This window comes from Schistocerca gregaria, chromosome 7 (assembly GCF_023897955.1).
Source record: "Schistocerca gregaria isolate iqSchGreg1 chromosome 7, iqSchGreg1.2, whole genome shotgun sequence".
Lineage (NCBI taxonomy): Eukaryota > Metazoa > Arthropoda > Insecta > Orthoptera > Acrididae > Schistocerca > Schistocerca gregaria.
In genome coordinates, this window is record NC_064926.1 from 422654001 (window position 1) to 422677625 (window position 23625).

The 23625-nt window shown below is 42.6% G+C and overlaps 1 protein-coding gene across 6 annotated transcripts in view; it reads right to left on the reverse strand.

The window, feature by feature from the left end:
- The window catches only part of LOC126282160 (AF4/FMR2 family member lilli-like), an 896885-nt gene that overhangs the window by 305329 nt on the left and 567931 nt on the right, over positions 1 to 23625 (reverse strand). For all 6 annotated transcript variants that reach the window (XM_049981677.1, XM_049981681.1, XM_049981679.1 and 3 more), the window contains one exon: positions 968 to 1082. In XM_049981677.1, coding sequence (XP_049837634.1) covers positions 968 to 1082 — 115 coding nt within the window. The remainder of the gene's footprint in view (positions 1 to 967; positions 1083 to 23625) is intronic.

The window sequence follows — 23625 nt, forward strand, 5'->3', positions numbered from 1 at the left end:
CTGCCTTGCCCTTCAACACGCAGTGGTTCATGCAAGACGGAGCAAGGCCACATATTGAAAACACTGTGTTGGGAGTTTTTACACGAACATTTCGACAAGCCGATCATTTCACTCAGGTTTCCAGGTCGCTTCAATGACGGACAAAATTGCCCCCCCCCCCCCCCCCAATAGTCCAGACCTTTTTCTTTGGGGGTACCTAAAGGAAAATTTTTTTCCCGAAACGGCCACGTGATGTCATGGAGCTCAGAAGACTTATTCTTCAACCTTGCAGTGAAATTACGGAAGACATGTGCCGTAGGGTAATCACTAACTTCAGTGTTCGTTTGAAGGAAGTTAGGAAACGAAATGGTGGACATATTGAGCCTGTGCTGAGTTAGAACAAATCTCCATGGACGGCTCTTCATTGTAGTATATGTTCCTTTCAGATTGTATTGACAGAGTTTATATTCAAAAACAAAATGGTAACACATTTCGTGCGCCCCCTTAACTACATAAGCTCTTTCCGGAACGCGAAAATTTCGCCCTTTTAATAATTAGCGTAACCCTTACCTAAATTAAAACTAAGAGCAATGTTTTGACTATAGAGAACTGCATCTTTTTACGTAATTTTTGTAATAGCTAAAAACTTTATAAAGTTACACTGAGTGGGGCCCTGTGGCGGATTACTTTGGACCTTTAGTATCAGATGGTAACAAATTTAAATCAGCTATGGGGCACGCAGCGCGAGTCAATCTCCCCCCCCCCCCCTTTCAATAAATACGGCAGGAAATAACGCTGGCACCCTCCGCAATGCACTATACAGTAGCCGGTAGAGAGAGAGAGAGAGAGAGAGAGAGAGAGAGAGAGAGAGCTGGAAGCCCCGCAGTGCGCCTGCCGCCGCGCCGGCTACCGTCACGAAGGTAGGCCGACCTCGAGGCGAGGCAAAAACGCGGCGCTGCGCTGTGCTGTGCTGTGCGGCTGTACTCACCTTGACGGGAGCCCCGAACAGAGGCGCGCTGATGTCCGCCTCCCTGTCGCTCTGCTGCTGCGACATCTGGGCGCGCGCCTGCCGCTCGCGCTCGCGCAGCTGGTTCCTGTCCACGCTGCAACACACGCAGAGCGGACTGTTAGCGCTACTCGAAGAACCGCGCCATAGCGCAGCAGCAAGCAAAACAAAGCAGTTGCACACATCGCAAATACCGCACAACAACCGCAACTCGACCGTTTAGCCTCTGCACTGTCTGTCGACTACCTGAAGAGCGAGCAACAGTTCCCTCTCTCCTTACAAGCTAAGTCACACGGAGCACCTACAGGCTGCCTCCCAACCTTGCACCTGCACTTCACCGGCGCGCAGAAACGTCAGGCAATGCGGTTAGGCTGCAGGCAATACAGAGCCAGGTTGCATTCTTTAAGTTGACCGAAAAGAACCTTTAATCACTAAAAGTGGTCAGACAGGTACATACACGGTCATTCAGCTGCCATTACCGCAGTTTTATGCAACCCACAGTGTTATACTTGACCTTCAAAAACCACGCACGACTTTTTCTTATTCTTTCACTCGCTAAGCGCGAACTATTAGTCCCTCAGAATAATAAACGGGGCCTCTTTAAGGAAATTTCATGCACTTTAATTTTGTACTGGTATACGTTTTCGCTGGAGGCCACGATTTTTTAGTTATTAAAAAAAGTTACCTCCGAAAGCACCTCCACCCTCACATTCATCACCTACCAGGATTTTTTGTATATTGTTCGCGGCACTCCCTCCTACCACTGCACAAAAACTTCCGACTACACGAAGCACATCCCATATTCGACCTTTTGGGTCTCTACTGATTTGGCTAATACGCCATCAGCACACTCGGCTACTTAGACATCATTAATTGAAACGTGCCCGTGAGGATATGGTCTATCAGACCAATTGTGTGATTGGATTGAGGAGTTCCTAGATAACAGAACGCAGCATGTCATTCTCAATGGAGAGAAGTCTTCTGAAGTAAGAGTGATTTCAGGTGTGCCGCAGGACCTTGCTATTCACAATATACATAAATGACCTTGTGGATAACATTGGAAGTTCACTGAGGTTTTTTATGGATGATGCTGTGGTATATCGAGAGGTTGTAACAATGGAAAATTGTACTGAAATGCAGAAGGATCTGAGGCGAATTGACGCATGGTGCAGGGAATGGCAATTGAATCTCAAATGTGCTGCGAATACGCAGAAAGAAAGATCCCTTATCATTTAGCTACAATATAGCTGGTCAGCAACTGGAAGCAGTTAATTCCATAAATTATCTGGGAGTAGGCACTACGAGGGATTAAAAATGGAATGGTCATATAAAGTTGGTCGTCGGTAAAGGAGATGCCAGACAGATTCATTGGAAGAATCCTAAGGAAATGCAACCCGAAAACGAAGGAGGTTACAGTACACTTCCAGAATGAGATTTTCACTCTGCAGCGGAATGTGCGCTGATATGAAACTTCCTGGCACATTAAAACTGGGATCCATACCAGATAGGGTTGATAGAAGAGATAGGTAAGATCAACGGAGAGAAGCGCGCTTCGTTACAGGATCATTTAGTAATCGCGAAAGCGTTACGGAGATGATAGATAAACTTCAGTGGAAGACTCTGCATGAGAGACGCTCAGTAGCCCGGCACGGGCTTTTGTTGAAGTTTGGAGAACATACCTTCACCGAGGAGTCAAGCCGTATGTTGCTCCCTCCTACGTATATCTCGGTAAGAGATCATGAGGCGAAAATCAGAGAGATTAGAGCCCACACAGAGGCATACCGACATTCTTTCTTTCCACGAACAATACGAGACTGGAATAGAAGGGAGAACCGATAGAGGTACTCAAGGCACCCTCCGCCACACACCGTCAGGTGGCTTGCGGAGTATGGATGCAGATGTAGAAAACCGAATTCTGTAAACGTTACGCAAAAATTTTTTTTTTACGACTCGATCCAAACTTAACCCTCCCAAATACAATAGCTTCATAGAAAGAAGGCCTAACGAAAAAAGGAATTCAATTATCTTATGCCGTTGAAAGTCACAGAACTCTTAGGTAAAATTTACACAACGTCAATTTTACAACTTTTGATGGCTTATCTTCATGTAGGTAGTCAACAAAATAGTTGGTCATTCGGAGATGAAAGTAGGTGATCTGTATTTCGGGAAAAGATCTCGTCACTACGAAAAACGCCTTTGTTTTAGTGATTACCACTCCAACCCGCTATCGCACCTCCCCTATTTCGCAATAATGCAAGACGAGCTGACCTCTAATCTTTTTCATTGCCCTCTGTCACTCCTTTCTGGTGAGAATCCCATACCGTGCAGCAGTGCTTCAGACGAGAACGGAAAGGGTAGGACAAGCAGTCTTTTTTTATAGACTCGTGACATTTTTAATGTGTTCTGCCAATAAAACGCCGTCTTCAGTTCGCCTTCCCCATTACATTGTTTATGTAATAGCAGCGATCTAAATTGTTCACAGTTTTCATTTTTAGTAGAATCTTGAACCTTTAATTTGTGGTATTTATAGTGCAATCTAAATGTAACAGGATTTTTTAGTTCTCATCTCATACTTTATTGTTTAGAGTCAATTTCGAAATTCACAACGAACCTATCTTGTCAATATAAATATGTACATGTTATTAATCTTTGGTGTATTTACTAGCAGGTGAATGACAGCGTCGTTTAAAATCTAATGATATAGTCCCGCAAATCGTTTTTACGGCTAGCAATAGTTTCCGTATTGTTGGAACCAAACTACGTTCCAAAGTCATACTGGAAACTGATGTCAATGGTAAGGACCTGTAATTCAGCGGATAATTTCTACGACGAGTCGGTACTACATATATGCCACACAAAGCGAATTCCTTTTAACGCATGAAAATCTTGTAGAAAAGAACGCAGAATGTGTCACATCGACGAGGCGATCTTTCGACATGAAGCACAAGCTCGGATTCGGAGCGAAAATCGGCCGTTCTCTTTCAAGGTTAACCATCTCAGCATTACCCTTAAACGGTATAGAGAGATTATGGAAAATTTTTATGTGGATGTCAGGACGGGGATTTGAACTGCAAACCTGCCGAAGACGAAGTCCTGCGTTTTGGTACTGCTTCATACCAACATCTGTTATTTCTTCCTGAACAAACTTTTTATTTCGTGCGGATTTTCAATTCTATTATTCCAGTAAAACCTTTCTTATTATTAAAAAAAGGTCTTGTCACATAGATGTGACGCGGCACTTGGAAGATTAACAACACTCATTCATCATGTCTCCAACTTTTTTTAAAAATGGAATACTAGAATCAGTACATGGATTTCGATTAAGCTCTGCACAGCATTGTTAATACGAAAGCGTACTAGAGTAATAAATAGTAACGGGTATATGGATTCAGCGACAGAATGCTGTTAGGTAAACCGCATATCGTCTCACAGCTTCTACGGCCTTTTTTCTGGAAGCTCAAAACTATGTACTACGCCCGATAAGCTGCGAAGATTTTACACGACTGACAGACATCTGGCGAAAACCGATGTAACAAGACGAACAGACGCGACATCCATCGTCGCACGCTGCACTACACTGTTAAGCTGGGAGCGAATTCTTGGTACGCCTGTACGGCCGCCGTGGCGTTCTTCCGGGAAGGACCACTTCCCCCACCATCGCTGCTAGCTCTTCAGCTAAGCGCCGCAGCAGCTCCCACCGTGGCATTTCACGGTATTCGACTAACAATTAGCACCGCGAACAACACTTTAACAACTTAGTATCCACGTCACCGAGACAACAAATCGGTCACTGTGAAAGAGATCACGAGTTAAAGCACTATTTTAAGTCACACAATAAAACAAACCTGGATGAAAAGCTGAACAAAATATTCAAGTGCCATGGTGCGTTAACAGAAATAAAAGTCTTAAGGATATATGCACTCAATATTTTTCTATAAATTGCAGGTACAGTTCTAATGTACGGAAACGACTGCAGAATCGAAAGGAAAAAATCGGAAGATCAAAAATTCTGAGGGCAGAAATATTTTTTAAATGCACGTTTGAACGCACTCTGAAAGGCAGAGCAGAATCTTCATTTACGACAAAAACTTTAGGAGAATTCACTTCTGAGCAAAATAAAAAGGAATAATAGATGATGTTATGAAGCTTTCCAAGCGATTCTGCACTTAGTATACTAACCATTAACAATGCCCCAAGAGAAGGGATATTGGCAGATCGATGGGGTGTCGGCTGGAATATAATTTTTTTTTGTCTGATCCCAGAAGAGAACGAACAGTAAGATTTATCTTGTTGCTAGAGGCGAAACTGACTCCTCGTAATTGAGGCTCTGCAACACTCACAAACCCAATTATGTTACCAATACATTCCATCCGCAAAGTACCCATAGTGACCAAATGCTCACGGTCACTTACGCTTATGTATGAAGTACTTACTAACGACTGAAAGGCACACTCAATCCGAAATCAGACCCGATACCATGCAACTCTAGCAATTTTTGTTCAACTGAGAAAGTGAGAGTCCTGTCTATCATTGCTCCAACACCGACAGAGCCTGAAACTGTAACTTTCATATACCTTGTAATGTATTACACACCAGATATGACCAATTTAGTTATAAAAACCAATTGCACACATTCTAATACTTAAGGCAAGCCGTACATGTTGCTACTATGAATCGGTATGTTTTTTGTACCAATCCACTGTATAAACCTTACTACTCCGGCTGATTTGAAAATTAGCTGTTTAACATCTGTATATGTCTAGACGGTATAAAACAGTTTGACAACTCAAGATTCTTGCCTCAAATTAGCAGCTCTTGCCTCCGGCGTCTGGAATCAGACGACATCACGAGTTTCTGGTAGAGCAGGTGAAGACTCAATGACCTTAATAGGATACCTGACGCGGATAAACGGCATGTAGAACTACTCTAGGCCCCTTTACCTAAGAAACAAAACAGTCTAAGAGTTAAAAGATTGTACGACAGAGTTATGTAACTAATTACTAGAGCTCGGATGTCGATGTAAATGCATGTTGCATGCATGTTTGCATGTATTGGCCATTTGATCAGTAAATGCGTATTTCGAAGATTTCATCGATATCACAGCATGAATTTGACATTTACGTACTCTGTATTATAATTTTTTGACCTTAGTGAACGTATTTCAACAGCTTTCATGACAGTATCTTTTACTGGATGTTTTAGTTATATGCCAAAAGTGCAGAACATAAGTAACGGCGCGAATTTTTTTAATGTAAACTTTGCAGTGAGCTCAATCGTCGTAGTTCGGTTTGGCAGATATCGGTAGAAGACATACGTATTCTCCGCCAATAAACTGAAATAGAAAGAGGCTGATATTGTTACTGAGCTATGTTGCCCCGTATAGGATGAAGTTCGGAAAAGCAATTAAAATACCATTTAAAATATTTTGTCCTAATCTACAACACGGTACATGCTTAACACATTGTGTAGCTGGAACAGTACGTCAGAAATATTCTGTGGCACTATGAATACGCTAACCACCTCCACAAAGGAGATTAATAGACGCACAAGATACGAACGTTTGATAATTCTGCCAGCACTAAATGTGTCACAAATTGACTTTTTTCGCTACTGAAGGTATTCTTGAAAGCAGTTTCCGAGTTGCGATTTAGAGACATAATGCCAGGTTTAGTTGCGTCACACTCATCTATTTTAACAGACGGTTTACCTGGATAAATGCCGCAATCTTCTACTATGATAATTTTTATGAAATTAACTGGGTGAGACTCCTAAATTTCTATAAATTTGTTTTATTGAAAAGCCTTAAGTTCCAACCAATTTTTATTCTGTTTTGGGCATTTTAGAAGCCAATGGATGCAACTTGCATTAAAGACGAAGAAGCGGCGTTCATTAAAAAAACACCAGGACCTGATTTACATCAAATGAATCAAATTTTGCGCGCGCCGTTCAACGCTCTGACTGGATTAAACCAGCTCTAATGCGTCTAGTGTCAACTATCTGGTAGTTGTAATCGAACTATAGAGTAGAAATTCCAAACCACAGAAACATTAACAGGAAAGAACGAGGAGACACGTGAGAGGAGTAGGGTGTGTGGGTCTTAACCCTTTCTTGAGCCGTGGGAAACATGCTTCCCACTACAATGACATCGCTCCTAGTCCCGTGGGATTCACAGTTCCCACCTCTGTACGGTACTTCCACCTAGTGAACAGCACAGGGTACTGCTTCCAATCGGATGTTCCCGTCGTTTTTGCTGTACCTTCGCGCAGAGGCATTGTATAGCTGAGTGTTGCTCTGTAGAGGTGCCTTTCAGTGCTGTTTGCGTGACATTGTGATTTTTTCCTCAAAGCTATAGGTTAAGGCAAATACTTTTGATTTACCCAAATTTATGAAGAAAAACGTAAAATTAGAACGAGGAGAAATCCAGTTTGAAACAAAAGGAGCCATTTCTGCAGTAAAATGGGTGGATAACCGTCCAGTCAATTTCCTGTCCTCAATTCATGACCCATGAGAAACAGCAGCAGTGAAAAGGAAAAAACAACGGTGGTACTAGTACAGAGATTTCTTGTCCTGGAGTTGTGGCAGAATACAACAAAATGATGGGTGGTGTCGATAAGTTTGATCAATTACGAGTATGCTATTGGCAGACGTTCTGTAAAATGGTGGCACAGAATATTTTATTTCCTGGTGGACGTTGTTGCAGTGAACAGTTTTATCCTGTGGAAAATAAGTAAAAGAGGAAGTGACAGCATGATCAGCTCACATACAGGATCCATCTAGCCAGACAATTGATAGCTGGCTTCTCATCCCAAAAAAGGCGTGGACAAAAACCTGTCTTTCTAGCAAAAATGGGTAAAGTACCTGATGATTTTCGTCATATGGCTGTAGGGGAGCATCTACCCATTTTAGGATAAACCTACTGGACGTGCCGTCATTGTAGTACCAATGCTGCGGAAAAGAGCACTTGCTATGTTTGTACATATTGTCAAATACCACTTTGCATAGACCCATGTTTCAGAAAATTTCTTGGAAAGTAATTGTGAACAATCATTGTAACAAGAGAAGTAAATTTATCAAATAAATATGACATATATTTAAAAAGTTGTTTTTGTCATTTAACTCCAAGGAAGGGCAGTGGGAAGAATACTTCCCACCCTGTTGTGTGACCTCACTTTCAGTTTGAGCAAATTTGAGATGCTGTATGATAAATATACCTATCCATTAACTACTATTTGCTCTCCATTCATTAAAAGAACTGCTCAATAATTTTGCCCACGAAAGGGTTAAATGAAGCAAACAGCGCCCATTATTTGCTATTATGGTGGCGTTGTTCAGTTTTAGGCAGCAATGTGATACCGTCACGACCCAAGCGTCGCACGGATACGTGTCAACAGTTCGGCTTGCTCAGCCTCTTTAAATTTGCCGCTGCCATTTGAGTCTTTATACATTCCAGAATTTAGAAACGAAACGTGATGCAGAAAAATGTGCCTGAGGTCACGGCCTAATGCTCATAAAGCGGAAACAGTGGAGGCGGGGAGCGTCCAGTGGCCACCTGCCGCCAGGCAGAGGCAGGTACAGAAAGTACTAAGTGCTCCTCTTATCTAGGTTGTCGCCTACGGCAACAAGCGGCGTGCCCGCGGCTCGGCTCGGCGTCTATTTGGAGCGGCGGTCGCGGCGGGCCGGCTCAGTCACCTCTTTAAATTTAGTCGCGGCTGCTACGGCGCCGCCGGCGGGGGCGGAGGCGATTGGCACGGACCCCGAGACACCTCCCGACGCTTATCTGGACCACACGGCAGGGCACGCTCTCGACGGCACGGGCTTCACTAGCGCACGCTGCATTCCGATCTCTATGTAAGCTGCGCACTCCACCTGTCTTTCACTGGCAGTTCAGTAAAGCTGGGAATAGGCATGAAGTAGTCGAAGGGTTGCACTATGCGTCGATGCTCCAGTGATTCAAGAAATGGCACGTACCATTTTCCCGCCTCTCTTCCGACAGACGAATCAATTTCTCGGCAAGCTTTTCAATTTTGGTGTATAGCGTCGCCAATTCTTTCGCTCTTCCCAGACAAGTAATGAAAATGTACATTCAAAGTTCATGAAACTGATGATTATTCAGTTTAATGAGGACCTGGGTCTGCAACGACAACCGGAAATCACGGATAATTCAAAATATCTACGCAATTTTGTCGCAACTGTGAATATTTTTGACAAACTTTGTTTGGCAGGGAAATCATAACTCTTCATGACACATGTAAGTTTGCTCCCGACCAGAACTAGACCACAGTTTTCACGTTTATCGCAGGCAGTCGCCTTAACAATCTCGGCTATCCTTGGACGCTTCCAGCACCGATCCAAACCTCCATGTGCCAGTGTCGACGCTCCCATTGCTCGCAGCTTACCTGGATTGGCAGAGAATTAATGAGACAAACGTGTTTAACGTTAGTATTGTCATTTTGCCCTTCTAGGCTGTAATATTTATTATTACGCAGACACTGTGGCATATGGACGTTTGGATGGTCCTGGAAACGTGCACCGATCATGGTTAAGCCGACCGCATAAGCGGGTTCGCTACCCGCTCCGACACAAATTATTCATTTGTCACCAGTAGGTATGATTTTAATGCATAATACAGCTGATGTCAAACATATTCAGAACTACGACAGAATTTCTTAGAATTACTACAGCTGCAGATCGTCACTAATGTCTGTTCGACCAGATATGCATGCGTATCTGAAGAGACAGACACTGTAGTAATGGGAACACACATCATGCTACTGGAAACTACCATTTACTCTATACAGAGTATCCAGTTTATCCTGAGTGCTCGAAGTATTTTCCTGCCCTGAAGCAAAATAAAATATGTATCACACAAATGATGTTCAGCTATTAAGGGGACATCGACTAGCGTGACTGCCGCTCTTGGAACTTCGTTCGTTACGAGACATTGTCATCAGCACGTCTTTTTTAAATAGCACCCTGTATTTTTCATTCGGTAATCCATTTCCTCTCCTCACGGAGTCTGCAAAAATATATCAAGTTATCACTCACGTAAAAATGACATTATAAACTTAAGACGCAAGTGGTTTTGCCTCGCCTGTCCTAGAACAGAGTGTAGGTTCCCGGGATAAACTAGCTCGTCAACTTGCTGGAATAGACAATAAACAAATTGAAACCGCACATCTGTCATTCTAATAAACTGTCTGGAGGAATAGAAGTGAAGTTATTTTGAATCCGATCCTAATGAAGATCATTAGATATTATATCTATTCAAGTTTGTTCAGGACGGTAAAAGTGGTCACTAATGCTAAAAAATACCATGCCGCAATTTTTCGGAAATAAAGAAAATCTGTAATCATAGGCAGTTGGTTGGTTGGGGATGAGGGGATCAGACAGTGAGGTTATTAGGCCTATCGTATTAGGGAAGGATGGGGAAGGAATTCGACCGTTCCCTATCAAACGAGCATTTGCCTAAAGCGATTTTGGGAAATAACATAAAACCTAAATTAGGATGCTGGCAGCAGGTTTCAACCGACGTCCTCCCGAATGCGAATCCAGTGTGCTAACCATTGCGCCATATCGCTCGGTCCTAACAGCCGGATAGGTCCTGTCTGACTTCCTATTTACACTATTTAACCTTTCGAAGGAGGAAATACAAGGCATGCATACTTAACCGACAAACTGTTTTAAAGTCTAAAAATACATTGCCTAACAAGAAAGGCATTCTGAAAAGTTGCTTAGGCAGACACGTCTTCTCCAACATACGGACACTTAGCCAATGGGTTTAGAGAGACCACAATTGTACAGTAGTTCATCGTGAAAGTCTCAGTGGATGAAGAATAAACCGATGCCTCCACCAGTGCACCTGAAACGCGCGCAAGGGTACGCCATCGGGAGGTAGTGGAAGTGGTTAGTGGCGGGCATATTAAATTATAATTACGGGCCGACGGCAATTCACTAATGAGCGCAAGTTGGGGAGCTGGCAGCCGCGGCAGCTATGGGCGACTGCGGCTCAGCGCGAGGGGCGGCCGGCGATTCCTGGCTGAACGCACGCCGCCGCCCCCCCCCCCCCCCCCCCTCCGGCAGAAATCGATATCATTAGAGAGCGGACATACCTCCGCGGACAGAAGAACGGCGGAGAGACGTCTGCTTTTACCGAGGATCCTTGTCGGAATTCCAATGGACGATATTTCTTTTGACACTGCCAATGAGATCGCACCATCAACATTTCTCACCCAATCTAGTTAACACAATTTCGTAATAACCAGAACTGCCTGTCAGTTTACTTGTTAGCACCGAATTGTCACCGAAAGCCACTAACAGCAACTCGTTTTTGGGAAACATAGGGAAGGAGACGTCTGAGAAGTTTTCTTCCCTACAACAAATTTACCATGTCAATCCGCGCGCGCACACACACACACACACACACACGAGAGAGAGAGAGAGAGAGAGAACTGTCTTACTTCGTGCGTAATGCCAATGGTGGGTTCCTCTTATGTATTTTTTTTTTTACAATACAGTTTTTTCCTCATATGCCACAGAGGCACACAAAACGTGATAACCGATCACAACATTTCAGGGTAGAAAATTACCGAATCTTTCGTGGCCACTTGTTCACGTATCGCCTGCTTGTTTTCGTCTCGGGATTTTCAGCTTGGATTTGTTTATTTGCTGACGTTTCACGAACACGGGTGAGTGACACTGTCCAAGGTTTGCCCTCCAGTCCGAAACCAGCAATGAAGGGTGCATCTTGACAATGCGAAGCACACGTTCTGGTGAAATACCGGAGTAATAATTAAACAAGTCAGCGGAAGATCCTCAGTCGAAGATCCCAACAGGCAACACGTCAGTTTTTCACGAAATCACAAACTCAATTACGAAGTAGGCTATAGACTGTACGTTCTTTTAAACTACCTCCTGACCCGTTTCCAATTCGGAAAGAAAAATACAATAATTATAACTCATGCAGCAGCAGATTTCGAAAGCCTCTTTCGTAGGTAGGCTACAAAACACGACAGTCTGAAATTAGGAATGGTGTGGCCAAAGGAAACCACACGTAAAGCCTCTATTAACAAGAATATTTTCGGATATGAAGAAAACTGTTATTTGGCACTTCTCTTTGTACATTTTGTTCATTCTGCTCGGTTTTGTCTTAATTGCACTGACGTGAAAACGTTTACACAAAAATCCATGTCATTTAACTTCGTTCCGCAAGGAATAGTCGTCGTCTCGTTATCACAGAGTTCACTACCAACGCCAAATGCCGAGCCAGTCGAGTTTCAGACGTAGTATTTCAATGAGCTGAAAGCTAAAGCTTTGAGAGTGTTTAAATACACTACCGACATATGTTTTTTCAGCAATGTTTATGTCATATAACGGTGTGTAACAACAGGATCCGCGCAACGTACAGCAAGGAATGAAGTGTTCAGCCACTGTGTAACAAACAAATTAACTTCAGAAGCAAATTTTGCACAGGCAAAAATGTTTTACATTCGTAAACGGCCAAGCACCACATCACAGCAAGAATTCGCAATACACAATACTGAACTGCACTCATCCGGACCAAGGCAACAAAATTAAAATGTGATTCACTTTGGTAGGCTCATCCTGTTAAAATATACTCGTGGGCTACAATTAATGGTCAATAGTTTGTTTCTGACTGCATGATGAGCTGTATTAAATGACTGAGATGAACGACAGAAATATTTACCTAACCGTAAACTATAATTTAAATTCGCTACTTCCCGTAAGTATCGAATGTCATTTATCATTTTAACAATGTTTCCCGACACTGACTTCTGTTTTAGCCGATGGCCCACGTACGAAGTGGCACAGTCAGGGATAAAGTCGTGCCAAAATATCAATGCAACTAAATGGTAACAATCTTCGACTTTGAATTGGTGAAGTCATATCACACACTACTCTCTCTTTTAGAGTGCGATCGCGAGGTACCAAGTAACAGAAGACGGCTGAGAGGAAACCATTACTCCTGTGAAGTATCATGGCCTTGACCAAATCATTGCTTGTGGTGCTGCAATCTAGTGTGTAGTGACAGGTAATTGGACGAGTAAAGCTAACATAGATGTACACGCTGAATGTTGCTTGGAAGCAGGCGCTGTCACGTTAGATGCCCCACAACCTTAGCAGACTGCTATTTACGATTGCTTCTCGTTCGTAATTTCTGTCGTGTGAACTGTTGTTTTAAATAGCGAATAACTACGGAAAGAAGTGTGTGATCTGAAAACGCTGCTTTCGTAAGCCAGCGTTTTCCTTAATACGGCCTGATGAAACTGGTGTTTGGTCCATGTCCTCTCCCCGAAAATACTGGCTAGATCCATTTTATTATGTTCGTTGGTTTTCAGTCTTTCCTTCCCACAGCGCTTGAGCTTTTCGAGTTGGGTGGGTAGGAAATCAAAAGTAGAATAACAGAAATACATCTAGTTCCTTTACACTTTAGCCCGTAATCTGAATGATTAGTACACCTGTAAAAGACGCAAGCTGACATTTTTGGACGAAACACTTCCTCCAGAGGCTAAAGTTTGGGAGGATTTCTTGGTTTGCATTTTCCTTGTAAATAAAAGAGTAATGTAATCAGAATATTCTGTGACAGTGCGAAGTAAAAATTTACGTTGATACCTAGCACATGTAGTCAGAACATCCGTTCGAATGTTTTTACGTTTGCATCTATTCCCGTGTAGTCGCAGGCAATCCCATAACAATGGGTACTTTTCATCGCATCGCGTATTAAGGTTTCTTTCGTTGAGTTCGGGGTTGGCTGGCTCTGAGCACTATGGGACTAAACATCTGAGGTCATCAGTCCCCTAGAACTTAGAACTACTTAAACCTAACTAACCTAAGGACATCACACACATCCATGCCCGAGGCAGGATTCGAACCTGCGACGTAGCGGTCGCGCGGTTCCAGACTTAAGCGCCTAGAACCGCTCGGCCACTCCGGCCGACTGTGTTCGGGGTGGGAAGTTTGGAAAAATGCTGCCTTTTACACGTCGATGCGAACTCTAAACTGTGATACTTGACCTGCAACATGGTATCTATGGGGTAAATACGTAGATGACTATACAATATTCTTAGTTCTTATCCTGAAAGGCGCTTTTGAAATTTCCCAAGCTATTTCACGCAGGATTTAGCACGTAGATCCGACATGCAGAAGCTAGGAAATACGCTTTACGATTTTCTTCTCGATTTCTGTTCCATCCTCTATCCAATCTAGTCTGCCCCCATATTCGCAGAGTTTTATTGGTATATGCTCAATGCCGCTCTGATGTGAGTGTCTTATACTTGAACGGTACACATGTTTCGTATGCCATCGTTTCTGCTCACAAACAGCAGCCTCCAAGTATCCTACCAGTAAATCTTAGCCGGCAATTGACTGTTGCTACATTGAACGTGGGTAATCTTTCCTCCCAGGTCTACACAATGCTTCTTTCAAAAATTTGTACTACATTTTTGATTAGTTGCGACTCATTGATCTTGTAGTCGTGGAAGAGCACGCTTTTACATTTCATGAAGTGCCGAACTTTGCATTTCTGAACAAGATGAGCTAGTAGCCAGTCTTTGTACCAGACATCCTTTGTTGAGAGATGACCGGGTACTGTTACATTCTTTTAACAAACAATATTTCCTCGCAAATAACTGCATCATCTGAGAAGAAAACTGATGAAATTATTTTCCGCAAAGTCATTACAATGTAGCATGAACCGCTGCCCGGTTGGCCGTGCGGTCTAACCGCGGGCGGGAAGGAGCGTCGGTCCTCGTCACGAATCCACCCGGCGGATGTGTGTCGAGATCCGATGAGCCGGCCAGTTTGTGGATGGTTTGTAGGCTGTTTTCCATCTGCCTCGACGAATGCATGCTGGTTCCCTTTATTCCGCCTCAGCTACAGTATGTCGGCGATTGCTGCGCCAACAAGTTCTGCACGTACGCGTAAACCACCATTACTCTACCACGCAGGCATGGGGGTTACACTCGTCTGGTGTGAGACGTTCCCTGGGGGGGATCCACCGAGGGCCGAACAGCACAATAACCCTGGGTTCGGTGTGGGGCGACGGAGGGGCGAAGTGAACTGCGGTAGTCGTCGTGGGGTTGCGGACCTCTGGTGCTGCGGCGGGGACGGAGCCTCTGTCGTTTCTACGTCCCCGGTTAACACAACATGAACAGCAATCGCCGATCACACTCCCCTGGGCGTCAAGAGTTTCTAGATGACGATGAATACAGGATGAAGTCCCGAGTCCCGTCTAGAATTTATCGTTTGTCAGAAATTCGATTAGACATGATGAAAAACGATTTTTTCTGAAGAAGTTGCCAATATATTAGTGAAGATAGTATGTAACCTCACATGGCATTACAGGTAGTTTCTATTACATTGTGAATATCGCACACCGGCAGGAACAGTGATAACTCAAAAATGTAATAAAGGGCTCCTCATAATGAAATGTATGAAACTTAATTTGAAGTACTAGAAGCTTCCTTAACTTTCGAATTAAGTTTTGTTCGCAGTAAATTTCATTGTATTTTTCGTTCACCCGTATTTTTCCGTGATAAAAGGCCGTTTTTAACGTGCGTCACTTTCTTGCTCCCGATATGGATGCGTAGATCTACCGTCCCTTCAGGAAGCAGTTGTATAAAAACAACCTCGGATATTCCAAGCTGTGGAAGGGCGCGCGGCTAGCAAGAACAGGACCGGGGGTTCCGCCGGTGTACAAGTGGTCCTTGTTGGGAGAGCGGCGGCAGCGGCGCGTCAAACTGTTTACGGAAGTCGGCATCCGACCTGCACGTGACAGGCTGTTTCGAAACAGTGCGCTACCTACAGCCTCCCGCACAGCGACAACTGCTGCGCCCGCTGACCGTCTACCAGCACTGCTTGTCCGTGTCGTGACTGCCGTTACTCAACTTTCCGTCAGCACATGCAGCGTTCGTGTGCTGAGTAACTCAAGATTGAAAACTTCCCCTTAGCGCAGTCAAACTACCTACAATACGAAAGATGAAGTGTAGCGGTCGCTTGTTCATATAACCAGGGGACCCGTGCGAAAGTTCCGCACTACAAGTTTCTTGGAAAGAGTGTAGTCGTTGGGAAAGTAATGAAATGAAATGGAAACATCTTTAAAAACGAACCGTACGACGTGAAAATCATAAATTTATGATACAGCCTTGTATTAATATTTTTCCATCCATACAATTTTCACCAAAATTCAACTGCAGTAATAGCAAGAGTACATTACAATTCAAGGTGGCATGGCAAATATGTCGATAGGAAAGTATATTCGTGTAGTAAAGTCAACTCTTACGAGGGACAGTTATCACGGACTACAGCAGTGGTCACGATTGTTACCTACGACAAACACTGTAAAGAAATCATGCAGTTAATAAACACTTTAAAACAAATAAAATGGAAGCTGTAACAAGATAATATGAAACGCGAGTTTCTTATACGTGGTTAATAAGTTGGCTTCGTAAAATATAGGTAAAACGCTGGGCACCCTTTTAGGCTATTACAGTAAATTTTACGGCGAAATCGGCATGCAATGTCAGAAGCCAGTTATAAAACTTTCTAACGATATCTTATTCATCCTTGTACGATCAGAATCTGTTGAGAGAAAGCTACAGTGACTAGTGACCGCACTTTTTTAAGACACTGCGCGATGACTGGAGGACTTACCGATAAAAATAGAAGGAACACTACCGACACTGACTTTTCCAGTATTGCCATCCTAGTTGCACGTCGTCTGTTTTTAGAAGGCGTGGAACGCGGGGGTAACGAACTATGCACTCAGTAGGGCCAACACGACTCTCAATCGTGGCTACGTTCTATATTGGGCTAAGGTTAGTTCGCGACTCCGAATATAAGGCTATCGGTCGAAAATTTTACACTGCCTTGCGATTTTTGTTGCTTCGGCCACTGTCGAGAAATACCGCGCCTTATCTTCAAGAGCATGAAAGATACTAAATCGGATGAAGTGGCCACAGAGGTCTGTCCATATTAACGTACAGCGTATCAAATGTGACGTAGCAAAATTTCAAAAGATAAATTAAAGCTTTTGCGTTCAAGTCAAATCAAATTAGCTTGAAAGCTCGAACACTGACGCCCACTACACAGCTGTATCGGTGTATTTACTATTACGACACATGAGTAGCGGGTTAGACAACCTTTCAGAGTATTAGTAATATTGTGGAAAATTCGGGTGCCCTTGGCCTATTATATTTTGAGCACCTCCGAAGGTGCATCTTAGTCCATATTTCACGTTCTACTTCTTTAAAAAGTACGGTACGTTTCTCCTTCTCATACTAGGTTATAAAATGAACAACGAGCGTAAAATAGGAGTAATCAGGTGCAGTGGAATTACATCAGATGAATCGGGTTAGAAAATGGGTGGTCGAAAACTACTTCTGTTAAGCCATATGTGGAACAGAAAGACAAACGGTAAAGTTGGGAGATGAAGATAGAGGAAAATTTTGGATTGCGATACAGGAGACTGCAAAAAATTTGATGTGTACATCAAGTAACCACGAAAGAGGTACTGAATCGAATCGCGAAGGAAGGAAGGACGGACGGTAAGGGCACAGACTAAAAGAAGCGATAGGCTGATAGGACCCACCCCCATACATCAAAAACTAGTTTAATTTTGGTAATGGAGGAGTATGAACAGGACAAAAAATTTAGAGGAAACTATTATTTGACTGCCGTAAGGAGGTTCAAATATGCAGTTATTCAGACAACTGCACTCCATTGACTAGCGTGGAGACATGCTTCAAACCATTCTTCGCAGTGAAAACAGCAAGCACTTCACAATGTATTATGTTAGGTAATGTCAACAAACGCAATGGTACGTCCTGTTTAGTCCAGTATCAGCCCCTCCGTGGCCTCACCTATTTGACGAACAAAGACGTTTCCGCTCTTCACCTGAGCGGAGCCGCTTCTTATCGCTCAACTCCCACTTGTACACACCTACAGTATTTCATTGTGTTGAATTTTACCTTCATAGGTAACAACGTTTGCGCAGTATATCATTGCTTACGTTCCTAAACACACTAACAAAACGAAGCAACTATTCGCTTGTTTTTTTTTTTTTTTCAGGATAAAATTCAATCTTGAGTTGCAACTAAAAATTATGATTTCTCGGTTTCAACAAATTACTTTGTTATCTTCAGAAACTTCCTGTTGGTTTAGCAGATGTTAGTATCTTCTTCACTGAAGCATAAAACCATGGTGATGGCGTGTCGAAAAATGTACATATTGTATGTTGTTAGTAGGAGCGTCGACTGTCATTTTACAGTAACTAAATCACGTTTCGTTATAAATGATGAATGAATTTTATCCTGTAAAAATAATACTACACTTGCTTAATATTACAGCCATGAATAAAATAGTAACTCTTCGCTTGTTTGTGCGTATAAGGTTTTATTAATATCTCAGCATATTTGAGGCTTAACAATGGCACGTAGACTGCAGCCCGACCAACAGAAGCGTCTGCCGAAAAACTGATAAAACCAAACATGTGTTAAGAAGAAGCGCAAATATTTGTGGTTCCCTACGAGCAAGAGACGGGACATCTATACAGTACACATGACTAAATCGAAGTCCCAGGCCGTTCTTTTCTGTTTGTGCCTCAAGGCTGAACTCAGGAAGAACTGTAGGGATTTTGATACGCTTTTCACCAATTGATAGACGGAATGACGAGGAAGGTAATTTATTACCGCTCTGCCAGCGAACTAGTCGGGCCGTAGACAGTGCTATCCGGAGCCTTTCGCTAGTATACTGTAAAGCTTTATAGTCTGCTGTACTTTCATCGCTGGACAAAACTCACAAAAGAACAAGAATAACGAAAAATCGACTTGTGCATACTGATCCACAAATAGCTTAAAAATACTGTTGTAGTGGTATTCCCCTCTTCTATTTTTCATGGAGTACTGGGCTTTAACACAAACACACTACCGCAATATGGGAACAAAATTTTGTTTAGTTTCATGGTATGAATGTATCTACAGGTTATACACACTTGCTATCAAACCGACCTCCAAGTAAAACGCCTACTCCAAGTTGTAAGGCACGTTATTACCTCATAGTATCCAGATCTGATTGCAGCCACAATTAACGAATTCTCTCTTAACACCCCCCCCCCCCTCCCATTTACGCAGTGGCTCTTCTGCGTATCTAATCGACAGATGAAAATTTCCGCTGAAAATTGATCAGATAATCAGAGGACCTATTCGTCAAAATACCAAATCAAACTTACTGGTCACCTACAAGTACGACGTTTTCGACTAGGTGTAGAACAGAGAACAAGGGTCATAAGGCCGTAAAGCGTAATTGAATGTTGTTGTAAATGCCGAGGCGGGAAGACATCGCTGCTTATCAAGAACGACAAGATACAGATACCAGATTATCTGAGCGGTCAACATGATAATTTCATCCCCAGTGCTATCAATGTTGAGAATTGAAGGACAAACCTCATGGGTATTATACACGGGATTGCAAAACGTAAGGAAGAAACGAACTTCCGTAAGGTGTTTCACTGCCAAGTACCATCGCGAGATGAAATGTTGACCATAAACAGTAAAAACTGCTACACTGTAGTAAAAAGGTAGCAACGAAATATTCAATGAAACTAACATAAATGACACTTTTATTCATACAATAATTACCATCATTACTTCGTTTTCCATCGCTCCTTAAAACTTCATAGATGTGTGTGTTCTACCTATGCAACTAAATGAAAGGCAATTGTATTTGCCATACGCGTTTCGCTTTTTTATTTGTGAAGTATCTTCAGTGGCCTGTAATAGATGTTTCTTTTATACATACATTGAATGTACGTAGTAGTTACAATATGTTACTATGTTCCATATTGTCTTGTTTTTCTCTTGTTTTTCAGAATAGAAACAACTTTTGTAGCACTAATTTCGTGATGTTAAATTATTGTCTGCTGTTACGATTTCCAGCGTTGTTAGTCCGTATATGTGGTCGTGGACATGTGCTAATTCGGTCCTCAGGCTCCACACATCACTTGCACTTTTCATTTTGTGATCTACATGTTTGTGTTTACAGAATGTAGTGGTGTGTGTGTGTGTGTGTGTGTGTGTGTGTGTGTGTGTGTGTGTGTGTGTGTGTGTGTGTGTAAGGGTAAACAAGTTGTTCCTCTTTTAGCAGTGGTCGCCGGAGGAGCGATGCGTTGCGTTACTCATGATTGGAAGAGGGCGGTCATTCCAGTTTCAAGAACGGTCGTAGAGCAGACGCGCGAAACTACAGACCTCCATCACTGACGTCCGTCAGTTGCAGTCTTTTGTAACGCGTTTTATTATCCGTATTATGAAGTCATGGAGGCCTGAAGTCTGCTCTGTAGAAATCAAAAAAGGTTGGAAAACAACGATCGTATGAAATCTAGTAAGCTTTGTTCGTCCAGGGGACACAGGAAGCCCTAGGTGCCGGCGTGCAGGTAGATGATGTGTTCGTTGACTTCCGGAAGGCATTCGATACAGTTACGTAGGGCCGCATAATGAACAAAAAGCGTACAGAGTAAGAGACCAGCTGTGTCACTGGACTGAACAGTTTCTAGGGACAGAACACAGCATGTTATTCCTCAAACTTAAAATTAACTTAATATATATCATTAGTTATTAAATAACGTCGCAAGTCCCAAAGCTAGAAAACTGAAGCGAAATTCAAGAAGGCCTGCAGAGGATCGAAACATGGTGCATGGATTGGCAATTGACCGCCATCATAAATGTAACGTATCGTGCATAAATAAGCAGAAAGAACCTTTACTGTACAATTACACGATTGCAGAACAATCACCGGAAGCCGCTACTTCCATGAAATACCCTTGGAGTGCGCATAGGGAGAGATTTTAAGTGGAACGACCACATAAAAATTAATCGCTGGTAAGGCAGATGCTATACTCATTGGAAGAATACTCAAGAAACAGCTAAGGAACACTCGATCGACCAATACTTTAATAATACTCATCATACTGGGATTCGCACGAGATCGGATTCATAGATGAAGGAGAAGAAGATCCAAATACGAGCAACACGTTTCATTACAGATTTATTTAGTCACCGCGAAAGCGTCATGGTGACAGTGACTTAAAATTACTGGAGTGTACATTCCCAAAATGTATTTCTTTCTCCTACGTTTATCTCGGGGAGGCACCATGTACGTATAATTAGGGATATTAAGAGCTCTCGCGGAGGCTTGACAGTAATCGTTTTTTCTACCAACGATTCGCGACTGGATCAGGGAAAGGGGTAAGCGACACTGGTACACAAAGTACCCTACACCACACACAGTGAGATGACTTACAGAGCGTAGATGTAGATGTGTAAGTGTACACGTTGACTGCATTATGATCTCTGCATTAACGAAACCCGCCGTAACTTTCTACAAACTGCCACTAGATGGCGCTAATGACAGTTTTTAAATTTGACATTTGTTACAGCAATAGCAACACAAACTGACCGAGCGTTTTAAATGATAGTATTATGAACCAATGGAATTCTACATTATTTTCAGAGGGATATTTTTTACGATTTTCTTAAAGACCCTTCTAAATGCCTCAAATCGCTTATGTTTATCAAACACTCAGAAAAAAGAGTCTACATGGATTTGCAGACTTTCTATTCGGTCGTGCTACCGTCACCGATACATTTCTACAAGGTCGACGATAATCGGATGATAAAAAGACCAGTGCTCAACATGGTTGAAGAGGACCAACTTGTGACTTCCTTGAGATGTAGAGGTATCCTTGGGCATACCTAATATTTCTGTACATTCTCTGTCATGAACAATGAACTGTGCAAACAAATGTCCACGACCCATTCAGTATCATTCGCCAGAAACTGAAAATAACCGGTATTGACAACTGGCGTAAGAAAATGTTTAAAACGTAAATAATAACTCTACTGAGTAAATTTACAATCTTTATGCAACATCGTAACATGGGTCGGAACTGTGATATACTCGTACTAGTCAGAAACAAAGAAGCAGGGGACTGCATTGTGTCGGAAGGTGAACCGAAACGAACAAAAGTAGTTACTTTCCGAAGAACGTCCAACAACATTATCGCTCGTTTCTAGTATACACTACACATGCCGCGAGCAGCGGTTGTAGAGCAGTGTTTCTTGATATTTTCGGTAAATGCAGCCAAATTTTACAGTCATTTCTATCGCAGAACCACTGGTGTCTTTCCGTAGTTAGCTTTTAATGTTTTAAATTGATTTACACCTTTGAGACTCATGTGTACAAATATTTATAAGCAACGACCCCTGTGAACACAGCACTAACGATTATTTAACAGAGAAAACTGAGAATTCACGTCACTTCTTCCATATACGTGATTTATCACTTTGCTTGTTTTTGTTCCTTCACGTTAAACAAAAAAATGCAGTAACAGCCGTTTTCATCCCCTCAACAAACTGCTGAACTGTCACAAACCATATTACTGAGGTCATCATCAGATCGTCGGAGTAGAAAAAGCTTTAGCAGGAGTGGTTCGAACGCAAGCAAAAACGCGTTAATTATATTTTGAGAATTAATATTTGTACTGAGATTTTTTTTTCGTAAGCCCTTTCTGTAAAAAGTTGATAACCGGTCCTTGTATAATATAGAAGTTCAACTAGAAAACAATTGCATTTTTACTCCGCAGCACTGAAGCACTGCAATTAAATGTAAGAGCCGCAAACTCAGTGGTCAGCGTTAATGTACGCTCAGAGTCAGCAGCAGCTCTGTTAATATTGGAGGCAAGATCAGCGGCGTACCAATGTAAACAGGAACCCGCCTTCCCAAACCTCCGTCAATCTGAACATGAAACTGTTACCAGCTTCATTCGCTGCACAGCAAATACCTAACATGCATTCATTGTAAGAACTCGCAATGAAATGTTTTGTCGACTTCATCGATGGACGGTTCAGCTTCCCATTATTTTGAAGAGATTCATTAAGTTTTCCCGGTGTAATGAATAATCTACGACATTTCGAGATTGCAGCGGGATGATGCCAACATGTTGCCACTATATTTCGGCTAACAATCATTTAGCCCTCAATTGAAGATGGCTTAAAGATTCTCAGCCGAAATATCGTGGCGAGATCTTTGAGTCACCCGGCTGCAATCCCGATACTTCATGGAATCCGTATTAGTTTGCCAGTAAACATTACTGGAAGAAATGTGGCACGAGTAGCCTAGGGGGCAATCAGCCACATACTGTTACGTGATTTCAGGTAAGAAAAAGCCTCGGTTGTTGTTACCCAGTGCAGCTTGTTGTCTGGAGCAAATTTTGTACTAGACTAAATAGTAATCGACTATTCGAGGATCTGACTTTTCTTACTGCCAGTTGAAAGAGTGCTGCGAATTTCCCCACGGGGACTTTTTATTTTGTGTGTGTTTTACAGAAAATAGATCTCTTTGGAGCCAGTGAAGATCCCTGAACTATCCAGATTATTAAAAAAATCAGGCTTATTTAGCCCCACAAGAGAAGAGCCTAAGCAATCGCAATTCAAGTATGTTCCGGTATGTCCAACCCCAGCAACTGCATTATCACTTGGCACTCACGCTACGAACCCATGTATGAAGGTAAGGCGATCCGTATTATATTAACCAGCCAAGGGTCCTGCTCATTAGCATTTTCTGTCGCACGT